The following is an 18,263-nucleotide window of genomic DNA, read 5'->3' as shown; positions in this document are numbered from 1 at the left end:
AGAAGACTTCCCTCACCTTTCCTGCCCTCAATGACCTCCCATTCTCAGAACTCCTCTACTGCTTATTTGCCCTTTCATTGAGACAATACTGTCTTGTATTGTCTCTCATATAGTTGTCTTAAATTTGGAAATTCATGTGTACTTGTCTGGCCTACCCAAGCCAAGCTTGAAAGCAGAGACAAGAACTTTCTTCCTTATAGCCTGGTGCTAGGCTCTCAGAACCTTCTCCTTCCTCAAATATTCTTTGATCCCTCTTTTGCCCCCTTCACTTCCTACTTTGTATAATGCTTATCTGTGTTGACCAAGTTCTTAGAAAACAAGAGACTTGCCTAATTATCTTTCAGACAGCAACTGTAAGTGCCCTGTTATGACATCCTGGAAAGGAGAATCTCATGCTTAATGGACAGCTGTGTGCTTAGGCCCAGACATCCTGAGTTAAAAGAATTCTTCTCCCTGATGGGAGCCTTGATGACCTGATAGGAGGCAGACATCTGAAATTAAGGAAAGGAACAATAACATATGATGTGACTTCATTGGATATTGCTAATCAGCCTTTGTCTATTTCTTATAAATGTATGTCCAAAGATCTCATTCTGAGGGTCTTAGTTCCTAGCTGGACCCCTCCACATATGGGCATTTGACTGCAGAACTTAGAAGAACTATTAAACATGTAAGTTAACCAAATTTCTGTTGTTTTTTCTTAAGACCAACTCCTGGGGGCTCTCACAAGTAAGTCTAATTCCATGTGTTCCTTATTAGGGCAAACCTTGGAGTTCACATATATAGTTTAATTCTTTAATAGGGCCAAAATTCATGAGGTTTGGCAACCGTACATGTTAGAAAAGCAAATAGAGTGCCAGCCCCAAAGCTAGGAAGACTTATGCCTTTAGCAAATACTGGATGTGTCAGGGCAGGTCATCTCTCAGTGCTCTAGGCCAGAGATGTCAACACTAACAATACTTCTAAGTGCCTCCTGAACCTGATTAAAACACAACTGGGAAATAGTTAACAAAATAAAGATACAATATAATATTACATTTTAAAAGGGCATCAATTAATGGTCCTCATTTCTGTTTGAGTCTGAGTCTCTTCCTAAGGTTGTAGATGCCAACATGCTTTGGAGTTTTCCCATACCTATGAAAGGGCAGCTAGTAGTACAGTGAATAGAGCCAACCTCAGACATTTACCTACTGTGTGACCCCCAAGGAAGTCCCTTGACCCCTTTTGCCTCTATTTCCTCATCTGTAAAATGAGCTGGAGAAGGAAATTAGCAAATTACTCCACTATCTTTGCCCAAATGGAGGCACAAAAAGTCAAACAACTAAAAAAAAACCAACTGTGAAATCAGATTCAGGTCTAGTCCCTATCCCATGTACATGTCACAACACCCCACCCCCAATAGAAATTTATGAGGGCAAACATAGTAGATTTTGAACATTTGTTCATTAATTGTATTTATTAGTGTAGGTCAGGGCTGCAATTGGGAGGGCAATGAAGAGTCATCCCAAGGCACCAACATTTATAGTGATAGTTCCAAATCTGGACTTCAAGGGCTCTGCAGATTCTGCTCCTTTACCTGATCGCACCTCCAAGGGTGATTCATAAAGTATCATTCTTTTTTTTTTAAAATTGAATTTACACCTTGTCTCTGCTTCCTGTCTCCCCTGAGTTCCTTCGAGTCCCAGCTAAAATTCCAGCCCCTCTTATTATAGAACCTTCCTTGCTTCCTCCCCTCTTTCAAAAGACCTAGGAGAACTCACCTTTCCAAGTTCAATTCAAATAGCGTCTTTTAAAATCCCAAGTTTCTCCCTAAAGCCTGTATTGAATTTAGAATTCAAAGACACATATAGGGTTAAATCCCCAAGGTGTAAAAACTATTCTTCTCAGCTTCTTCCAATCTCCACCAATCAACAAGAACTCACCTTGTGATTGCGTGGTTAGGGAACAGTTCACCAAGTGCCCCACCCAGTGTTAGGAGTAGATACTGAGGCAGGATAAGGAGAATGCTGAGAACTTGGTTCCTACCTAGAAGATACTTCATAGAATTTTTCGTATTACAACACATACAACACACATATACACACATTCAAAAGGGTCAGACGTTTGCTTTGTCTGATCCTCAGGTGACTCATTTTTAAAAAGGCCTGGATTGGGGGCTGTGATGACTTCTCTTGCCTCCAGGATCAAATAGCAAATCTGCTAGGCAGAGCCTTTCAGAGCCTAGTCCCACTCTTTACCTTATCAGTCTTCTTATGCCATGCTCCTCAATAGGTATTCTTCAAGCCAGTGACACTGGCCTCCTGGCTCTCCCTTGAACAAGATTTCTTGTCTCAGGGCATTTTCTTTGGCTGTTGCTCAACTGTGCCTACTGACTTCCCTGGCTCCTAAATTCCAATGAGAAGGCTGGACTTTACTATTTTCTACAGGAAGCCTTTCCTTATCCCTCTTAATTCTAAAGTCCCTCTGTATTCATCCTGTATATAGCTTGTTTAAATATATTATGTCTGCCTCATCAGATTGTGCGCACCTTGAGAGCAGATGTCTTTTTTGTATCCCTGGTACTTTGGGCTAGTTCCTAACGCAAATTAGACATGTTAACCCAAATTAATGTTAAAGCCAAATTTAATATATTAACTGATTGAATCTCCAAGTGCTTCCTCCTCAATCCTATCCCATCTAGTTCAGGTCCTAGCTGCTTTGTGGGTTAGGGGAAGGGAAGGGCCTTTGTTTAATCTTGAGGCTGATTAGTGATAGGCACCTCCTCTTCCCATTGGTCTGGCCTTTGCTAGGTCAGGATAAATAATTGGTGGGCAAAAAAATTGGGATTCATTCTTTCCAGTGACGCCGGATTGGATGGCTGATTCTGGTGGTGGAAGCAACAGCAGCAGCAGTGGTCCAAGTAGTAACAATGAAGGTCCTCACTCTCGTTCTCGGTGCAGGTATGAAGGGTAGGGATGGGTTCCTTAAATTTGAGAGGGACTGATCTCCTCACAACACCTACCCTCCATTTAGTTGAATCTCTTTTTCAAGAGCAATTGAGTGAAACTCAAAGGGGTAAAGTGACTTATCCATGAGCATACAAATAGTGATTCAGTCCTTAGTTTTTGAAATTCAATAGAGTCAACTGAGAGGCATTAGTCCAATTATTCTGGGGGTAGGAGGTGGGGAGTGAGGGAGAGAGAGAGGGCCAGGCCATAAAGGAAAGCAAGCTGGATTTTTAGTTCAGAACCTGGGTCAGAATCTTGGCTCAACCATTTTAAAACCTCTTGGGACCTTCGGGCAAGGCCCATCACTTCCCTGGGCTTCGATTTCTTCCTTTATAAAATAGACTCAGTGACTCTCCTAGTTAAATGTCTGATGGTATTTTGGATTCTTTGTAGCTGGATGTTAAGCCTCTTACTAGAATATAACTGGGGTAGGGTAGCCTAAAGAAAATGGGAAGATGGAAAAGATGCATTGTTAGAACTGAAAAAGGGCTTTCGTGTCTATTTATTTTACTCCTCTCCTTCTGAGTAAGAAGTCAATTAGTCAAGGACCACCTCGGAAGATCTTTCTTGACAGCCTGACCTAATTGATCCCATCAATCAACAACTCCTTAAAGTAACTTACTAAAATAAGCCCCTATTAGGTGTATTGTGCTAAATGCCAGAGATTCAAGAGGCAAAAGCCAATCTCTGCCCTCCAGAAGCTTATAATCTAATGAAGGAGACTACATGCTAGTAAAGATATATACATATATGTATGTATATATATAATAAGCTATATTCAGCATAAATAAGAAATAATAATTAACAGAGAAGACTTTAAAAAGGATTGGAAAAGGCTTCTAGTAAAATTTTTCTATATACTCTCATGGAAGCCTTCTGAAGATGGTGCCTGACCCCAAAGATGAACTTAATGGTGAAAACCTTGGCAGATTGAAAAGGTCTTTTTTTCTTCCTTTTCTTTTTTAAGAGTCACCCTTTTGGGGTGGCTAGGTGGTGCAGTGGATAAAGCACCGGCCCTGGAGTCAGGAGTACCTGGGTTCAAATCCGGTCTCAGACATTTAATAATTACCTGGCTGTGTGGCCTTGGGCAAGCCACTTAACCCCATTTGCCTTGCAAAAACCTTAAAAAAAAAGTCACCTTTCATCGTTCAGTGATTCTCAAATATCCACATAATGGTGCTTGAAGACCTAGTTATGTTAGTCTCATTTCTCAAGCAAATAATAATTTCTGTTTATAAATTTCCTCAAAGCATACTAAGTACTTTTCCCAACAATAAAGAAACCTTGGTTAAATCATTTCCCCTTCTTTGGTTCTCAGTTTAGCTATTCTATGAAATGAAAAGAGTTGGCCTGGGTGATCCCTAAAATCCTTCCTAAGGACTCTGGGAAATTAGAATTTAATTCAATATCTGAATCCCTAATTAATGTATATATTTCTGAGCTGTGTATACAGTCTGAAATGCATTCTGGATTTGTCCATTCCCTCTTGGTTTCCCTGGCTATCCTGGACCTTTTTTCTCCCCTTAAACCCTCTAGTCTTCTCCCCCTGCCCTTCCTCCCCTCTCATATAATCACCAAAAAGTTTTGTTGTTTGTTCTGTTGTTTCCACACTCTTCATGATCCCATTTGAAGTTTTCTTTGCAAAGATATTGAAGTGATTTGCTATTTTTTTCTCCAGCTCATTTTAAAGATGAGGAAACTGAGGCAAATAGGGTAAAATATCTTGTCCAGGGTCACATAGCTCACAAGTGTCTAAGATCAGATTTGAACTCTAAAGAAAAGTCTTCCTGATTTCAGGCCTGATACTCTATGCACCTAGCTGCTCCTTACCAAGCTGCCCCTTGGATTCTAAATCCTGAGCTTTTCTGTTTCCCTTCTCTATAACCTACCTCATCCCCACTTCATCCCTTGCCAACCCACCTAACATTCTATTTCCTAATCTGGGGTCTGTGAACTTAAGTTTTTTTTAAAATATTGTGCTTGGGGAAGTTAGATGGTACAGTGACCCTGGACCGAGTTCAAATCTAACTTCAGATATTTAATATTTAACTTAGCTGTGTGACTTTGCCATGCAAAAACCAAAAAATTAACCAAAAAAAAGTCGAGTACTTTAAAAAATAATAAAATAAAAAAATAAAATATTGTGCTAACTGCATTTTGGTATAATTAGTTCCCTTTATATTCCTAGACATTTTATAAATTAAAAAGAATACTGTGGGACAAAGATTAAGAACTCCTACTTTGGGGGGGATGTTTATGATGACAGGGTCATGGAATCATCAAACAAGTAGGATTCCTTGGATTCCAATCTCATTTCACTGATAAGGCAACATGGTCAGAAAGGGGGAGTGATCAGGTCAAGATTATTTATGTAGAAAAATAGCTGAGCTGAAATTTTTTTTCTGCAAGGCAATGGGGTTAAGTGACTTGCCCAAGGTCACACCACTAGGTAATTATTAAATGTCCAAGGCCAAATTTGAACTCAGGTCCTCCTGACTCCAGGTCTGGTGCTCTATTCACTGTGCCACTTAGCTGTCCCAGAGCTGAGATTTTAATTCAAGTATTGACTCCAAACTCAGCAGCTTTCAGTAACTCCCAGGTTCTCTTTCATATCTTTTTAGTCAACAGACATTTATTAAGCCTACCATATTCTAGTCAATATGCTAAGTACTGGAGATGCAAATATGAAAGACAAGACAGTTCCTGACCTCCAAGGGCTTACAATATAATGGAAGGGGGAGACAAAACACAAAAGAAAACTGAAAAAGTGGAGCAGAAGTTTTGACCAGTTAAGGGAGATAGGGAAGATGATAGTAAAGAGGCCAAAGAAGTCCATCCTGGTGGGCAATGAGGTGTTAATTCTGTTTCTTCTTAAAAGAAAGGATTATGCCTCCACCCTCCTAATAAGATATGAATAACATGGCAGATGGATCTGATGAGATGATGAAATTTCCCTTTGAGGGGAGCATGGTGGAAAAGCCAAAGAAGTCAAAATGAGTGTAGTCATAGGAAATGAGATGTGAACTATCCAGAACAAACTGTATGGCTCTCATGACCTTCCGTAACTTAACTTTAACAGACCTATTCAAACTTCTCTCATTATTTCCTGATATAATTTCTTGGTTTCAGTCAAGCCTTTGAGCCCTTAATCATGTCTCTCTGGCTCTGTCGATCTCTTCTCTTTCCTCTTCCCCCTTCCTCTCCCTTCAAAAAAAATCTGCCTTAAAACCCTCAATCTAAAATCCAAGACTTGGGAGTTTTCTGGCTGACTATCACCTCCTAATTTTACACCTTGGTTTCCTCACCTTGGATTCCTTTATTCTACACTTAAGTAACTACTATGCTATATATGGGTGGTTTTAAAAATTATTTTTATCACTTTGAACTTAAAGACAAAAGACCAAAAAAAAGAGACAGAGAACACATAAGAGGATTGATTCAATATAAAACCACAAATTTCCATTTCACAGTTGCTTTTTTTTTTTGGAAAACCTGTGTAAATACTACATATCATTTTCAAAGCTACTCTGCTTTTTTGTAGTTCCTTCTAATTTTTCTTTTCTTTGCTATGTGCTTTTTATTTTAGTTTTTCTCCTTCCTCACTCTGCCCTAGAGGTGACTCCCATTTATACTGATATCATTTATCATTATTATATCATATCAAACTGATATGACTTGATTTATATTGATATATATGTAATATCAAAATTAGAGTAACATTAGACACAAAATATATATAAAACTGTACTATTCATACTTATATTTATTAGTTCTTTTTCTGGATGTGGATAGCATCTTCCATCATAGATTGTTTGTTTGTTTGTTTGAGGTTTTTGCAAGGCTAATGGGGTTAAGTGGCTTGCCCAAGACCACACAGCTAGGTAATTAAGTGTCTGAGACCGGATTTGCACCCAGGTACTACTGATTCCAGGGCCGGTGCTTTATTCACTGTGCCACCTAGCTGCCCCCATCATAGATTCTTTATTGTTGATTTGGAATTAGTTGATCTTTAAATATTTGATAGAATTAAATTACAAATCCCTATGATTCTAATACTTTTTCTTTAGGAAGCTCATTTATGACTTGTTAAAACTATACATGTTTGGGAAAATATAAAAAATTCATATATAAATATAAAAAAGTTCATAAATGTGGGAGATACATATGTAAACACACATACAAATATAGGATATACATATACAAAACAGTAATAAATAGTTACACTGGAGGAATAAGTTTAGGTGGGGCAAAAAAGCTTGATTTTTGACAGAATAAGTTTGAGGTGCTGGTACTACCTGTATCTAAAAGATCTACTGAATGAAAGTGGAAGACTCCGGGCCCAAAAAGGATATCAGAGATACAGGTAAAGCTTTTGGAGGCATCTAAATAGAGGCAAGTAGTTGAATCTGTGATAGTCAATGAGATCGTCAAGGGAGAGAGAGGTAGGAGAGAGAGCTACTCATAGACCTTTGTGGAACATACATCTTATCTTAAGGGATCAAGAAAAGTCAGCAAGTGAAAGCGATAATTAGGACTTGGCAGTTGGATCTGGGAGGGTGGCAGTAGTAAGAAAAGTAAGCCAAGGTGTCCCTAGTGTATGTGTTTGAATGACTGGGAGGATGATGATGCCCTTGACCCATCAGGAAAGTTAGAAAAGGAAGAGAATTTGGAAGGGAGAGATAATGGGAGATAATGAGAGATAATTCTGGACCTGCTAAGTTGGATTTCTATGGGATATCCTGCTTGATATATATCCAGTAGACAGCTGGAGACAAGAAAGGTTACATAAATAGATATGAGAGGGGGGCAGCTAGGTGGCTCAGTAGATAGAGCACCGGCCCTGGATTCAGGAATACCTGAGTTCAAATCTGGCCTCAGATACTTTATAATTACCTAGCTGTTCAGCCTTGGCCAAGCCACTTAACCCCATTGCCTTGCAAAAACTAAAAAAATAAATAGATGTGAGAAACATCTTCATGGAATTGATGGTATTCTGATAAGGTGGAGCTGACAAGACAACCAAATAAAATAATATAGAATCAGATAAGAGGACCCAAAATAGAGCCCACAGTTAGAAGATCCAGCAAATAACCCTGAGAAGGAGGGGTCAGACATGTAGAAGAGAGATAAAGATACAAGGACATTATTAGATTTGTCAGTTTAAAATCTCACTGATAACTGGAGAAGTCAGATAATAATGAGGTCAAAAGTCAGACTGCAAGTTAAGAAGAGAGTGAGACAAAATCCATCATAGACAGTCTTCACAAGGAGATTAGCCACAAAGGGAAAAAAGAATGACAACTAGCAGGAAATTTTGGTTTTTTTTTAATAAAGATATTATTTGAGTTTTACAATTTCCCCATCTTATTTCCCTCCCCCACCTCCCCCCACCCCCTCACAGAAAGCAATGTCAGTCTTTACTTTGTTTCCATGTTATACATTGATCCAAATTGAGTGTGATAAGAGAAATCACATCTTTAAGGAAGAAACAAAGTATAAGAGATAACAATATTAGACAATAAGATACTGGGTTTTTTTCCTAAATTAAAGGGAATAATCCTTGAATTTTGCTCAAACTCCACACTGCTCTTTATCTGGATACAGATGGCCCTCTCCTTTGCAGACAGCCCAAAATTGTCCCCAATAGTTGCACTGATGTAATAAGTGAGTCCCTCAAGGTTGATCACCACCCCCATTCTGCTGTTAGGGTGTACAGTGTTTTTCTGGTTCTGCTCATCTCGCTCAGCATCAGTTCATGCAAATCCCTCCAGGCTTCCCTGAAATCCCATCCCTCCTGGTTTCTAATAGAACAATAGTATTCCATGACATGCATATACCACAGTTTGCTAAGCCATTCCCCAATTGAAGGACATTTATTTGATTTCCAGTTCTTTGCCACCACAAACAGGGCTGCTATGAATATTTTTGTACAAGTGATGTTTTTACCCTCTTTTCATCATCTTCAGGGTATAGACCCAGTAGTAGTATTGCTGGGTCAAAGGGTATGCACATTTTTGTTGCCCTTTGGGTGTAGTTCCAAATTGAAGCAATTTGAGCAATTGAAGCAATTGGAGCAATTTTGGGCTGTCTGCAATGGAGAATACCATCTGTATCCAGATAAGGAGATGTGGAGTTTGAACACAGTTCAAGGACTATTCCCTTTAATTTAGGGGAAAAAAAAACAGATATCTTATTGTCTGATCTTGTTACCTCTTAGACTTCTTGTCTCTTCCTTAAGGATATGATTTCTCTCTCATCACACTCAATTTGGATCAAGGTACACCATGGAAACAAAGTAAAGACTGACAGAGTGCTTTCTGTGGGGGGTGGGGTGGGGGGAGGGAAGTAAGATGGGGGGGAATTGTAAAACTCAAATAATATCTTTAACAAATGTTTATTTTTATTTATTTGATTTTAATGAACTTTTTTGTTTTAACATTCATTTTTTTTGCAAGGCAAATGGGGTTAAGTGGCTTGTCCAAGGCCACACAGCTAGGTAATTATTAAGTGTCTGAGACTGGATTTGAACTCAGGGACTCCTGACTCCAGGGCCAGTGCTCTATTCACTGCGCCACCTAGCCACCTCAATAATATCTTTAATAAAAAATAAATTAGTTAAAAAATCAAATAAAGATCATATGAAGGAACAGTAAAAAAAACAAACACAAAAAAACAAAATAAATTTCTTTCCAGAAAGGTTGTATGAGTTCACAGCTCCACCAACAGTGTAATAATGTCCCAGATTTCCCACAACCCTTCCAACAATGATCATTATCCTTTCTGATCATATTAGCCAGTCTGAGAGGTGTGAGATGGTACCTCAGAGATTCTTTAATTTAGCAGGAAGTTTTTTTTGAGGTTAGAAGAAGCAGAAGCATGTTTATAGGCATAGGAAATAAGGAATGAGCCAATAGTTAAAGATCAAAATTAGAGTGGTTGGGCAACTAGGTGGCACTGACCCTAGAGTTAAGAGGACCTAAGTCCAAATTCAGCATCAGGTACCTACTAGCTGTGTGATCTTGGACAAGTTACTTAACCACACAATGCCTCCAAACAAGCAAAATAAGTTTTTTTTTTTTTTTTAGATTTGAGAATAGGAATGACAGAGGGGGAAATCTATATGTAGGAAGAATGTAGGATGGAATGGGATCACTTGTACATGAAGACAGTTTGTCTTGGGGGGGCCTCTCTTCATGTGAGACAGGGTAACCATTGAAGATGGTAGAGGAAAGTCATTTGAGTGACATAAGATAAGGAGAGAGGAGCCAGATCTCACAAAATAGCCCTGGTTTTTGTTTTGTTTTTTTCTAATGTAAAATGAGACCCTTGCCTCTCTATTTAAAGGGTGGAGGGGGAAAAGGTGAAATGGGACAATTAGGTGAGTGGCATAGTGAATCAATTAGGGACATGTAAGAGGATTGCCTTGTTGCAGTGAGGGCCCAGTTGAGATTACATATCACATCAATTGGTAGAAAACCAAGTCACCACGGTTTCATAACTACTAATTGGAGAAGCTGGAGAAGATTCTCATTCAATAGGATCTTAAATTTAGAATTTAAAGGGAACTTGGGTTCACTCAAATGAAAAAACTATTTTATAAATAGTTTCAAGAGGCCCCTTTCTTATAATTAAGGAACCTGAAGTCTTGACAGATAAAGTGATTTAACTATGGTCATTCAAGAAATGAAGAATCAAAGGGCCTGGATTCAAATCTCAGTTTTGCTTACAACTTATTATTTAATTAACATTCTATGACCTTTTTCATCCTTATTTATTCATTCTAACGTCATGGAGAATTATGATTACATTTGGGAGGCGAGAGACAGGACTTTGCCTTGATGCATAGACCAGGCTTGGTGCTACAGACCTGTGTGCTAAGGGTACCATCTACCTCCACAGATATTTCAACCGAGGATTCTGTTACTATGGAAGGAATTGTCCCTTTTTCCATGACAGACAGTCACTTCCAGTCTGCAGGTACTTTCAGCAGGGGTTCTGTTTTCATGGAAATCAGTGCAGGTAAGAGCTGGCCACCTACCCCACCCCTGGTTCCTTTATTCCTGCCCTCCTATCCAGCTTGAACCAATGAAGCATTGGGGTCACGGCAACTAGCTCCCCAGCTTTCCCCAAAACTCAGAATATGAGACTGGCTGGCCTCACTGGAAGCATTCAGAAAGAAACCCCTCCCCACCTTTCCCCAGGGGGATGCCCCCACAGCTAGGATTACCTCTTTTTCTCCCATAGGTATCAACACCCCCAGGCTCCAGGCTCCTCAGAATGCACCCCAGAGCTTCCCCTGCCAGAGTCCAGGCCAGAGTTGAGGTCTGCCTCTGAGCTGGTCACTCTGCAGTCAGTGCCTGAGGAGCTTAGCCCATCTTGTGCCCAGTATGGCAGGGGATCTAATGGAAAACATCTGAGCACAAAGGCAGAGACTGACAGCACTTTCTCCCACCCTCTGGACATACCATGTGAGTTAACAAAAGTTCAGAGTGGTTGGAAAAGGGGAACTTGAATTTATGGTCAATAAGATTCTGCTTCCTTCCTTAGCCTCAAATGGGGGAGAGGGCTTGGACCCATCTTTACCTACTGAAGCCATTTTCTTCTTGTAGTTGGTGATCTAAATCTTAATTCCACCCTGGAGCCTGATCCCCAGTTCGATCCCAAGTCAACACCACATCCAGACTCCTTCCTAGATCTGCATGTTTCTATGCTCCCAAGAACCCAGACTCCAGATCTAAAGGTAGGATTAAAAAGGAAAAGTGGAGGAGGGTTTTTTTTTTCCAAGGCAATGGGGTTAAGTGGGTTGCTCAAGGCCACACAGCTAGGTAATTATTAAGTGTCTGAGGCTGGATTTGAACTCAGGTACTCTATCCACTGTGCCATCTAGCCACCACTCAGTAGTTTCCAGTTGTACTCAGTTTGGAAAAAGAAGGGAAAGGAACTGTACTCTTCAGTTCTTTAGAGGGGTCAGTGAGAAGGTGACTAGGCAGGCTAAGAATGTAGTTGGGCTGACCATGGGTTGTGGTTGCTTTATTAAACTAGGAGGAGAGCCAAGATGTAGTGTGCGGCATCTGTATGGAGAAGGTTTGGGACAAACCCCCATCAGACAGATTCTTTGCTATTCTGCCTAACTGTTCCCATGCCTACTGTGTAAACTGTCTCCGCACTTGGCGAAGAAGCCGAGGAGATTGCCCTCAAAATATCACCAAGTGAGTGTGCCATGGCAAGAGGGGTTGGGCATGGGGGGAACAAAGAGTAGAAGAATGCCTTTGGAGGATAAAAGGAGGGCAAAGCTGAAGACCCTGGGGAGCTAGAGAAAGAACCAAGGAAAGAATATGGAAAATGGAGGGGAAGCTGAGAAAAGGGGTTTAGAGTATAGTGCTATACACACCAAAACAATCTCCTTATCTTGGCAGGGCCTGTCCAGAATGTAGAGTGAGGTCCAACTATTTTATCTCCTGTAAATTCTGGGTAAGCAAGGGGCCCAAGAAAGAACAACTCATCAAGAACTTTAAGGAAAGAACAAGGTAAACTGGATTATGGATAAAATTTTTAAAAACAAAAGGAATATCAGCATTTCTATTTTTGCTTTAAAGTTTGCGAAGCACTTAACATGTTAATTAATTCAGCCCTCACAATGACTGTGGGGAAGGTACAAGCTATTTTATTATCCCCATTTTTTCAGAAGAGGCACAAAGATAAAAATAACTTTCCCAAAGTCATGCAGCCAGGGAGTATTTTTTTTAGGTATTTTTTTTTGCAAGGCAAATGGGATTAAGTGGCTTGCCCAAGGCCACACAGTCTTAAGGCTGGATTTGAACTCGGGTACTTCTGACTCCAGAGCCAGTGCTATATCCACTGCTCCACCTAGCTGCTCCCGGGAGCATTTTTGAGACAAGATTCAAACTCAAGTCTTCCTGACTTGACCTGACTTTAGGCCTTACATTATAGGCACTGTGCCACCTGGCTCCCTTGCTTTATACATTGATGAGCTATCATGTCTTAGATTCCTTTAGAGTAGAAATATCACTATTGAGAATCCAGAGACCTGGGTTGGACCTGCCTCTGTCACTAATTTTCTAGGTAACTCCCTCTCTACCTGGACTCGTTTGTCCTCTTTAAAATAAAGAGTTTGGGGCTAGATAAGTTTTCTTCTGCCTAGAACATTCTCTGTGAGTAAAAGGAGCAAGCCCCACTTTCCATCCTTCCCTCCCTCTTCCCTTTCTTCCTTTTCTTTTGCCCAAAGATCTACTAAAGATTGCTTGCGGTTTCCAGGCCCCCAAATCACTCTGCCTCTCCCTGATTGGTCAACAATAGGTTAGCCTACTTGGTCTTGTTTGGGCCCTGATTAGTTCAAAGTGAATTTAAAAAGCAGTTTCTGTTTTGGCCAGAAACCCGAGGGCCTTTTTCTCAAAGATTGCTTTTTTTGAACTATGCAAAAGAGGCTCCTTGTTTCTTTTCTTTTTCACCTTCCTTAATCAGTGATATACTCTGAGTTTTTTCTTCTTTTTTGGAAGTGGTCATTCTTTGCCTTATATTTGCCTTATCTCTCTCTTGCACAACCTTTAATAACTGAATGGACAAACTGTGACCTAGGAAAGAACTAGCTTTCTAAAACCAAGGTCTTCTATTGCATCCAGGGTCATCTACAGTCATCTGGCCACTGAACCCAGAGGGCTGCAGTGGAGAAAAATGAGGCTGGTGACTTTGCACAGACTCCCTCAACTTAAATCCAACACACTTGCACGTCCCCTGCAGTATAATTATTGCCACCAGGTGGCAGTCATACCTAGTTTAGGAACCACCTCACACCTAACCAGTCACTAAATCCTGTCATTTCTTTCATTTTTTTTCTTTGATCTGTTTCTTTGATTTTTTTTTCATTCTTTTTGATCATTTTTTGATCATTTTTTTCAAGGCCACACAGCTAGGTAATTATTAAGTGTCTGAGGTCAGGTACTCCTGACTCCAGGGCTGGTGCTCTATCCACTGCTCCACCTAGCCACCCCTTCATTTCATTTTCTACCTTTCTGCAACAAATCAACCTCATTCCAGCTTCATTTCCTAGGCTGTTATAAGGGCTTCTTGCCAATCTTGCTGCCTCTGAATCTCCATTATATATTTTTTGCCTTATATAATTTTCTCCCTTATATAATTTTCCTAGAGAGAGTCCAGTTTCTGACCCATTCTCCCCCTGCTCAGAAGCCCCCGCTGGTTCCAAGGTACCTACCAGCTCAGGTCCCAGAGTACAGCAGCAGAGTTCAAAGATGAATAAGTGGTCTTACTGATCCCTGCCCTGGAGGAACTAAGAACCTTCTGGGGGGCTTTCAAATTTTGGCACCCTAGAGAACAGGTCTAATACCACATTTCTAGTTCACTTTGGAGCCTACTTTTACTCTGGGCTGCCCGTCTGTTCAATTCTCAAGGATTCAGGGTTGTCTCTGGGGTTGTTATCATATGGTATCCCTGGGCTGATCCCCTCACTACTCCAAATCATCTCTCATTTAACCTTAGTTTCTCATGTTCCTTGGAGGTGGAGAAGGGGTTTCTTTTCCTCTCTTCCCCCCACACCCACACTCACACATAAACACAGAATCTACTGTCTAGTCACAGCTGAGAAATTATTTTAAATCTTTTGTTTCACGAGTGGCTCAGTGGCACTGGGACTTTAGAACTCCAAAATCCAAAGGATGTTACAGTATTAGGGAGAGTTGCTGAATCAGGAATATGGAGTCCTGAATTTGACTCTGCCAAGCTAAACAGGAGAAAGCAATTCCTTAGTTCCCCAAATAATCATTCCAAGTCCTAAACTATAGAACCAAGTTTTACCCAAGAAAAAAATGGAACAGGATTTTTTCAATGTTTTCACTGGGACTGTTGGGGTCGAGACTGATGCTGCTGTCCTTTATATCCCCTCTCTGTCCTCTTCCTCAACTCATACCCTTCCATAGCCAGATCCTTTGTAAGTTCTTCATCCAAGGAAGAGGCTGGTGTCCTTTCAAATCCGACTGCATTTACCAGCACCAGTTTCCTGAGTCCTGGCCAAAGAACTGGGATTCTGTGAGTAGGCTGGGTCAGGGAAAGGGGATTTGTAGGGTGGAAATTGGCTGGTAATAATGGGATGCTTGGGTCAACTCGGTTCAGTCTCCTCCTCCAGGTGCTGACTCCTAGGGAACCATCAGACAACTCAGATGATGAAGATGAGGAAGAAATCTGTTTCTTTGATCATACCATCAGGATGTCCATATCTATAAAGAAAATGACCTATTCTGTATCCAGTGATTCTGACGACTCCTGTGAGAATTATAAAATGGGCTGTGTCCAGTGATGCTCTTCGGAGGCAGAGAAGGGTGACTATAAGTAACATTTTCTATAGAAGGAAGTCATCTATGGTCAACATTGATAGTGTGGGAGAAATGAATGACTAGGTCATGTACCATGCTGTTCTCTTCAGGTCTCAGTTTTTAACTTTTTATGGAATGATTCTGAAACAAATTAAACTAGTTTAAATCAATAGAGCTGATGTCTGGCATCTGTTTAGCTCCACTGACTCTTCATAAGCTCCCAATCAAGTCCTCAAGGATGTTGGATAGTGTTACCTATCTCTCCATTAGGTGGCACCTCATCTTTGTTTTTTTCCCCTGACTCCTTCCCCCCCCTTCCCTCCTCCATTGACAATGTGAGATTGATTCCTCGAGAACAAAGGACCACAACAATCTAGGAAAAAGTAGAGTGGGCACTGCTAAATGGTTCAGTAGATAAAGTACTGGCTTTGAAGTTTTGAGCTTTTGAGTTCAAATTTGATCTCACTAGCTGTGTGACCCTGAGCAAGTCTTTTAACCTGATTGCTCCCCCCCCCCCCAAAAAAAGAGGGTATTGAAATGTGCAAGGAACTGGGAAGTCAGGAAGAAGACCCCTGGCCCTTCCTTCTGGTTCTGCCAACCATATGACCTTGGGTAAATCACTTGCCTTCAGGGACTTTTTGACTTGTCTTAAGAAATGGGAATCCTATCTGAACTACCTTTACCTACCTAGACTTGCTGTGACTTAATAGTTTTTCTATCTCTATAATCTTGCATTTACATAGATAGTGCTTTGATAGCTGAATCTAATTCACATGAAAGGGAGGAGAACTGACTCCAAACTTTCTCTCAGGAATCAGCAATAGGACTTTGTGCTACCAACTATGCTTGATCACCACTTGTTAGTTCCAGTTAATTCATTCAGTTTTCTTTTCAGCTCCCTCCTATTGCTATATTCAGACAAGAAGAGCAGGAATACAGGTCTCTGATATCAGCATGAATAACATCACAAACATCTATTAGGTAAAGCCCTCTCTAGCCAGTCAATAGTATGGCATTCATTAGATCTTAAAATGAACCAAGGAGGCTTATGTAGTAGATAGTAAAAGTCTTAGCCTCATTTTACAAATGAGGAAATTCATTTTAAGGTTAGAGAGGTTGCAAGTGATTTGTTCATGTTCTGCTTGCTAATGAGTGGCAGAACCTAGTTCTAAATTCTAAAGCCAGTGTGCTTCTCAAGAGTACTATTTACAGGGGCGGCTGGGTGGCACAGCGGATAAAGCACCGGCCCTGGAGTCAGAAGTACCAGGGTTCAAATCTAGTCTCAAACACTTAATAATTACCTAGCTGTGTGGCCTTGGGCAAGCCACTTAACCCCATTTGCCTTGCAAAAACCTAAAAAAAAAGTACTATTTATTTGTAACCCTTACCTCTGAAGTTCTAGCATGAAGCCTTCATAGTAATGTCTTCTGTATTTGGCTGAATGATTAGAATAACTTTCCCTTTAGGCAAATCTGATTATAGCCATAGGACAATCCTATCTCTAAAATGAATTGATTAGGGAATGATTCTAAAAGTCTAAATAGGATTCCTTTTTTGAAAAATCTCCTAGCTACCTTACTGAGGGAGTGTCAACTACAAAATTCTTCAAGAATGACTATGTGTGTTCCTATGGATCTCAGGGAAACCAGAAAGAAGTCTGAGGAATTTAATTCTGGTTCTATTATATGGCATAGAGAAGCAAAGAACTGGGTTTAGGGCAGCCTCCCTGATGTGGGACATCAGTAGCAGCTATAGCTTCCTAGGGAGTGTCTGTGTTTCTGTCTGTCTCCAATATTGCAATGGTGACTACCTTCAGTTTTTCAGATTTTTCATTATTCATGCTTCTCATGCTCTAAAAACCTTTTCTTTGTTCTTCTAATATGTATCAGAGGCCTTCCTCTGGGTTTGTAAATATTTCTTGGACCCCAGTGTAATACCTGGCTTAAGAGAGTGAGAAGGTATCTAGAATGCTCAAGCTTGGACAAACAGGAGCAAAAAGGAACTCCTTGGTTTTCACAGCTCCAGGTGAAGCTCAGAGGGCCTTTGTATAGGGAGGGGAAATTGTTCCCCCTTAGGATCTACTGGAATCAGGACCAGATTATCCCAGAGGCTTCCAGGACATATTTCTAGGGAAAGCCCTAAATGTTAGGACCTAAAGTAAACCAGGAAGAAGTTAGGTTGGGTCCCTTCCCTAACAGTAGTGAGAACTTTTCCTTCAGCTAGAGGTGGCTGCCAGAGAAGCAACTTGAAGCTCTACCTTAGGTAAATACCCTTGGTGGGGAAGTAGGGCAGTAGTTAAAGGGACACAAAATGGTCAAAGGATATGCAGAGGCAATTTACAGATGAGGAAATCCAAAGCAATCCAGTCATATGAAAAATTGCTCTAAATCATTACTTATTAGAAAAATGCAAATTAAAGCATCTCTGAGATACCACCTCACACCTCTCAGACTGGCCAATGTGCCCAGAAAGGACAATGTTGGAAGGGATTCAGGAAATCTGGGACACTGATACATTGTTGGTGGAACTGTGAACTCATCCAGCCTTTCTGGAAAGCAATTTGGAATTAGGCCCAAAGGGCAATAAAAATGTGCCATACCCTTTGATCCAGCAATACCACTACTGGGTCTAAACACTGAAGAAATCAATAAAAAGGGTAAAAACATCACATGTACAAAAATATTCAGAGAAGCTCTGTTTGTGGTGGTAAAGAATTAGAAATTGAGTGAATGTCCATCAATTGGGGAATGGCTGAACAAATTATGGTAAATGTATGTTATGGAACACTATAGTTCTATTAGAAACCAGGAGAGATAGGAATTCAGAGAAGCCTGGAAGAATTTGCACAAACTGATGCCGAGTCAGATGAACAGAAGCAGAACATTGTATGCCCTAACAGCAACATGGGGTTGATGATCAATTTTGATGGACT

The 18,263-nt window shown here is 40.5% G+C and overlaps 1 protein-coding gene across 5 annotated transcripts; it reads left to right on the top strand.

Moving 5' to 3' along the window:
• Positions 1–10,337: 10,337 nt before the first annotated feature.
• On the top strand, positions 10,338–15,845 carry LOC141523349 (E3 ubiquitin-protein ligase makorin-3-like). 5 transcript variants are annotated; one of them, XM_074236462.1, is made up of 7 exons: positions 10,338–10,964; positions 11,232–11,455; positions 11,597–11,727; positions 12,030–12,196; positions 12,404–12,514; positions 14,939–15,047; positions 15,145–15,845. In XM_074236462.1, exons 3-7 carry the CDS (start codon positions 11,695–11,697, stop codon positions 15,313–15,315), a joined length of 591 nt encoding a protein of 196 aa, XP_074092563.1. In that variant the 5' UTR covers positions 10,338–10,964; positions 11,232–11,455; positions 11,597–11,694; the 3' UTR covers positions 15,316–15,845. The 5 variants fall into 5 exon arrangements, with proteins under 5 accessions (XP_074092563.1, XP_074092562.1, XP_074092561.1 ...); XM_074236461.1 differs by having other exon boundaries at positions 10,338–11,006; XM_074236460.1 differs by having other exon boundaries at positions 10,338–11,455.
• The last annotated feature ends 2,418 nt before the right edge of the window (positions 15,846–18,263 follow it).

Source organism: Macrotis lagotis, chromosome 5 (genome assembly GCF_037893015.1).
Source record: "Macrotis lagotis isolate mMagLag1 chromosome 5, bilby.v1.9.chrom.fasta, whole genome shotgun sequence".
Lineage (NCBI taxonomy): Eukaryota > Metazoa > Chordata > Mammalia > Peramelemorphia > Peramelidae > Macrotis > Macrotis lagotis.
Note: the sequence above shows the minus strand (reverse complement) of the source record. Positions and strands in the feature narration are given on the sequence as shown.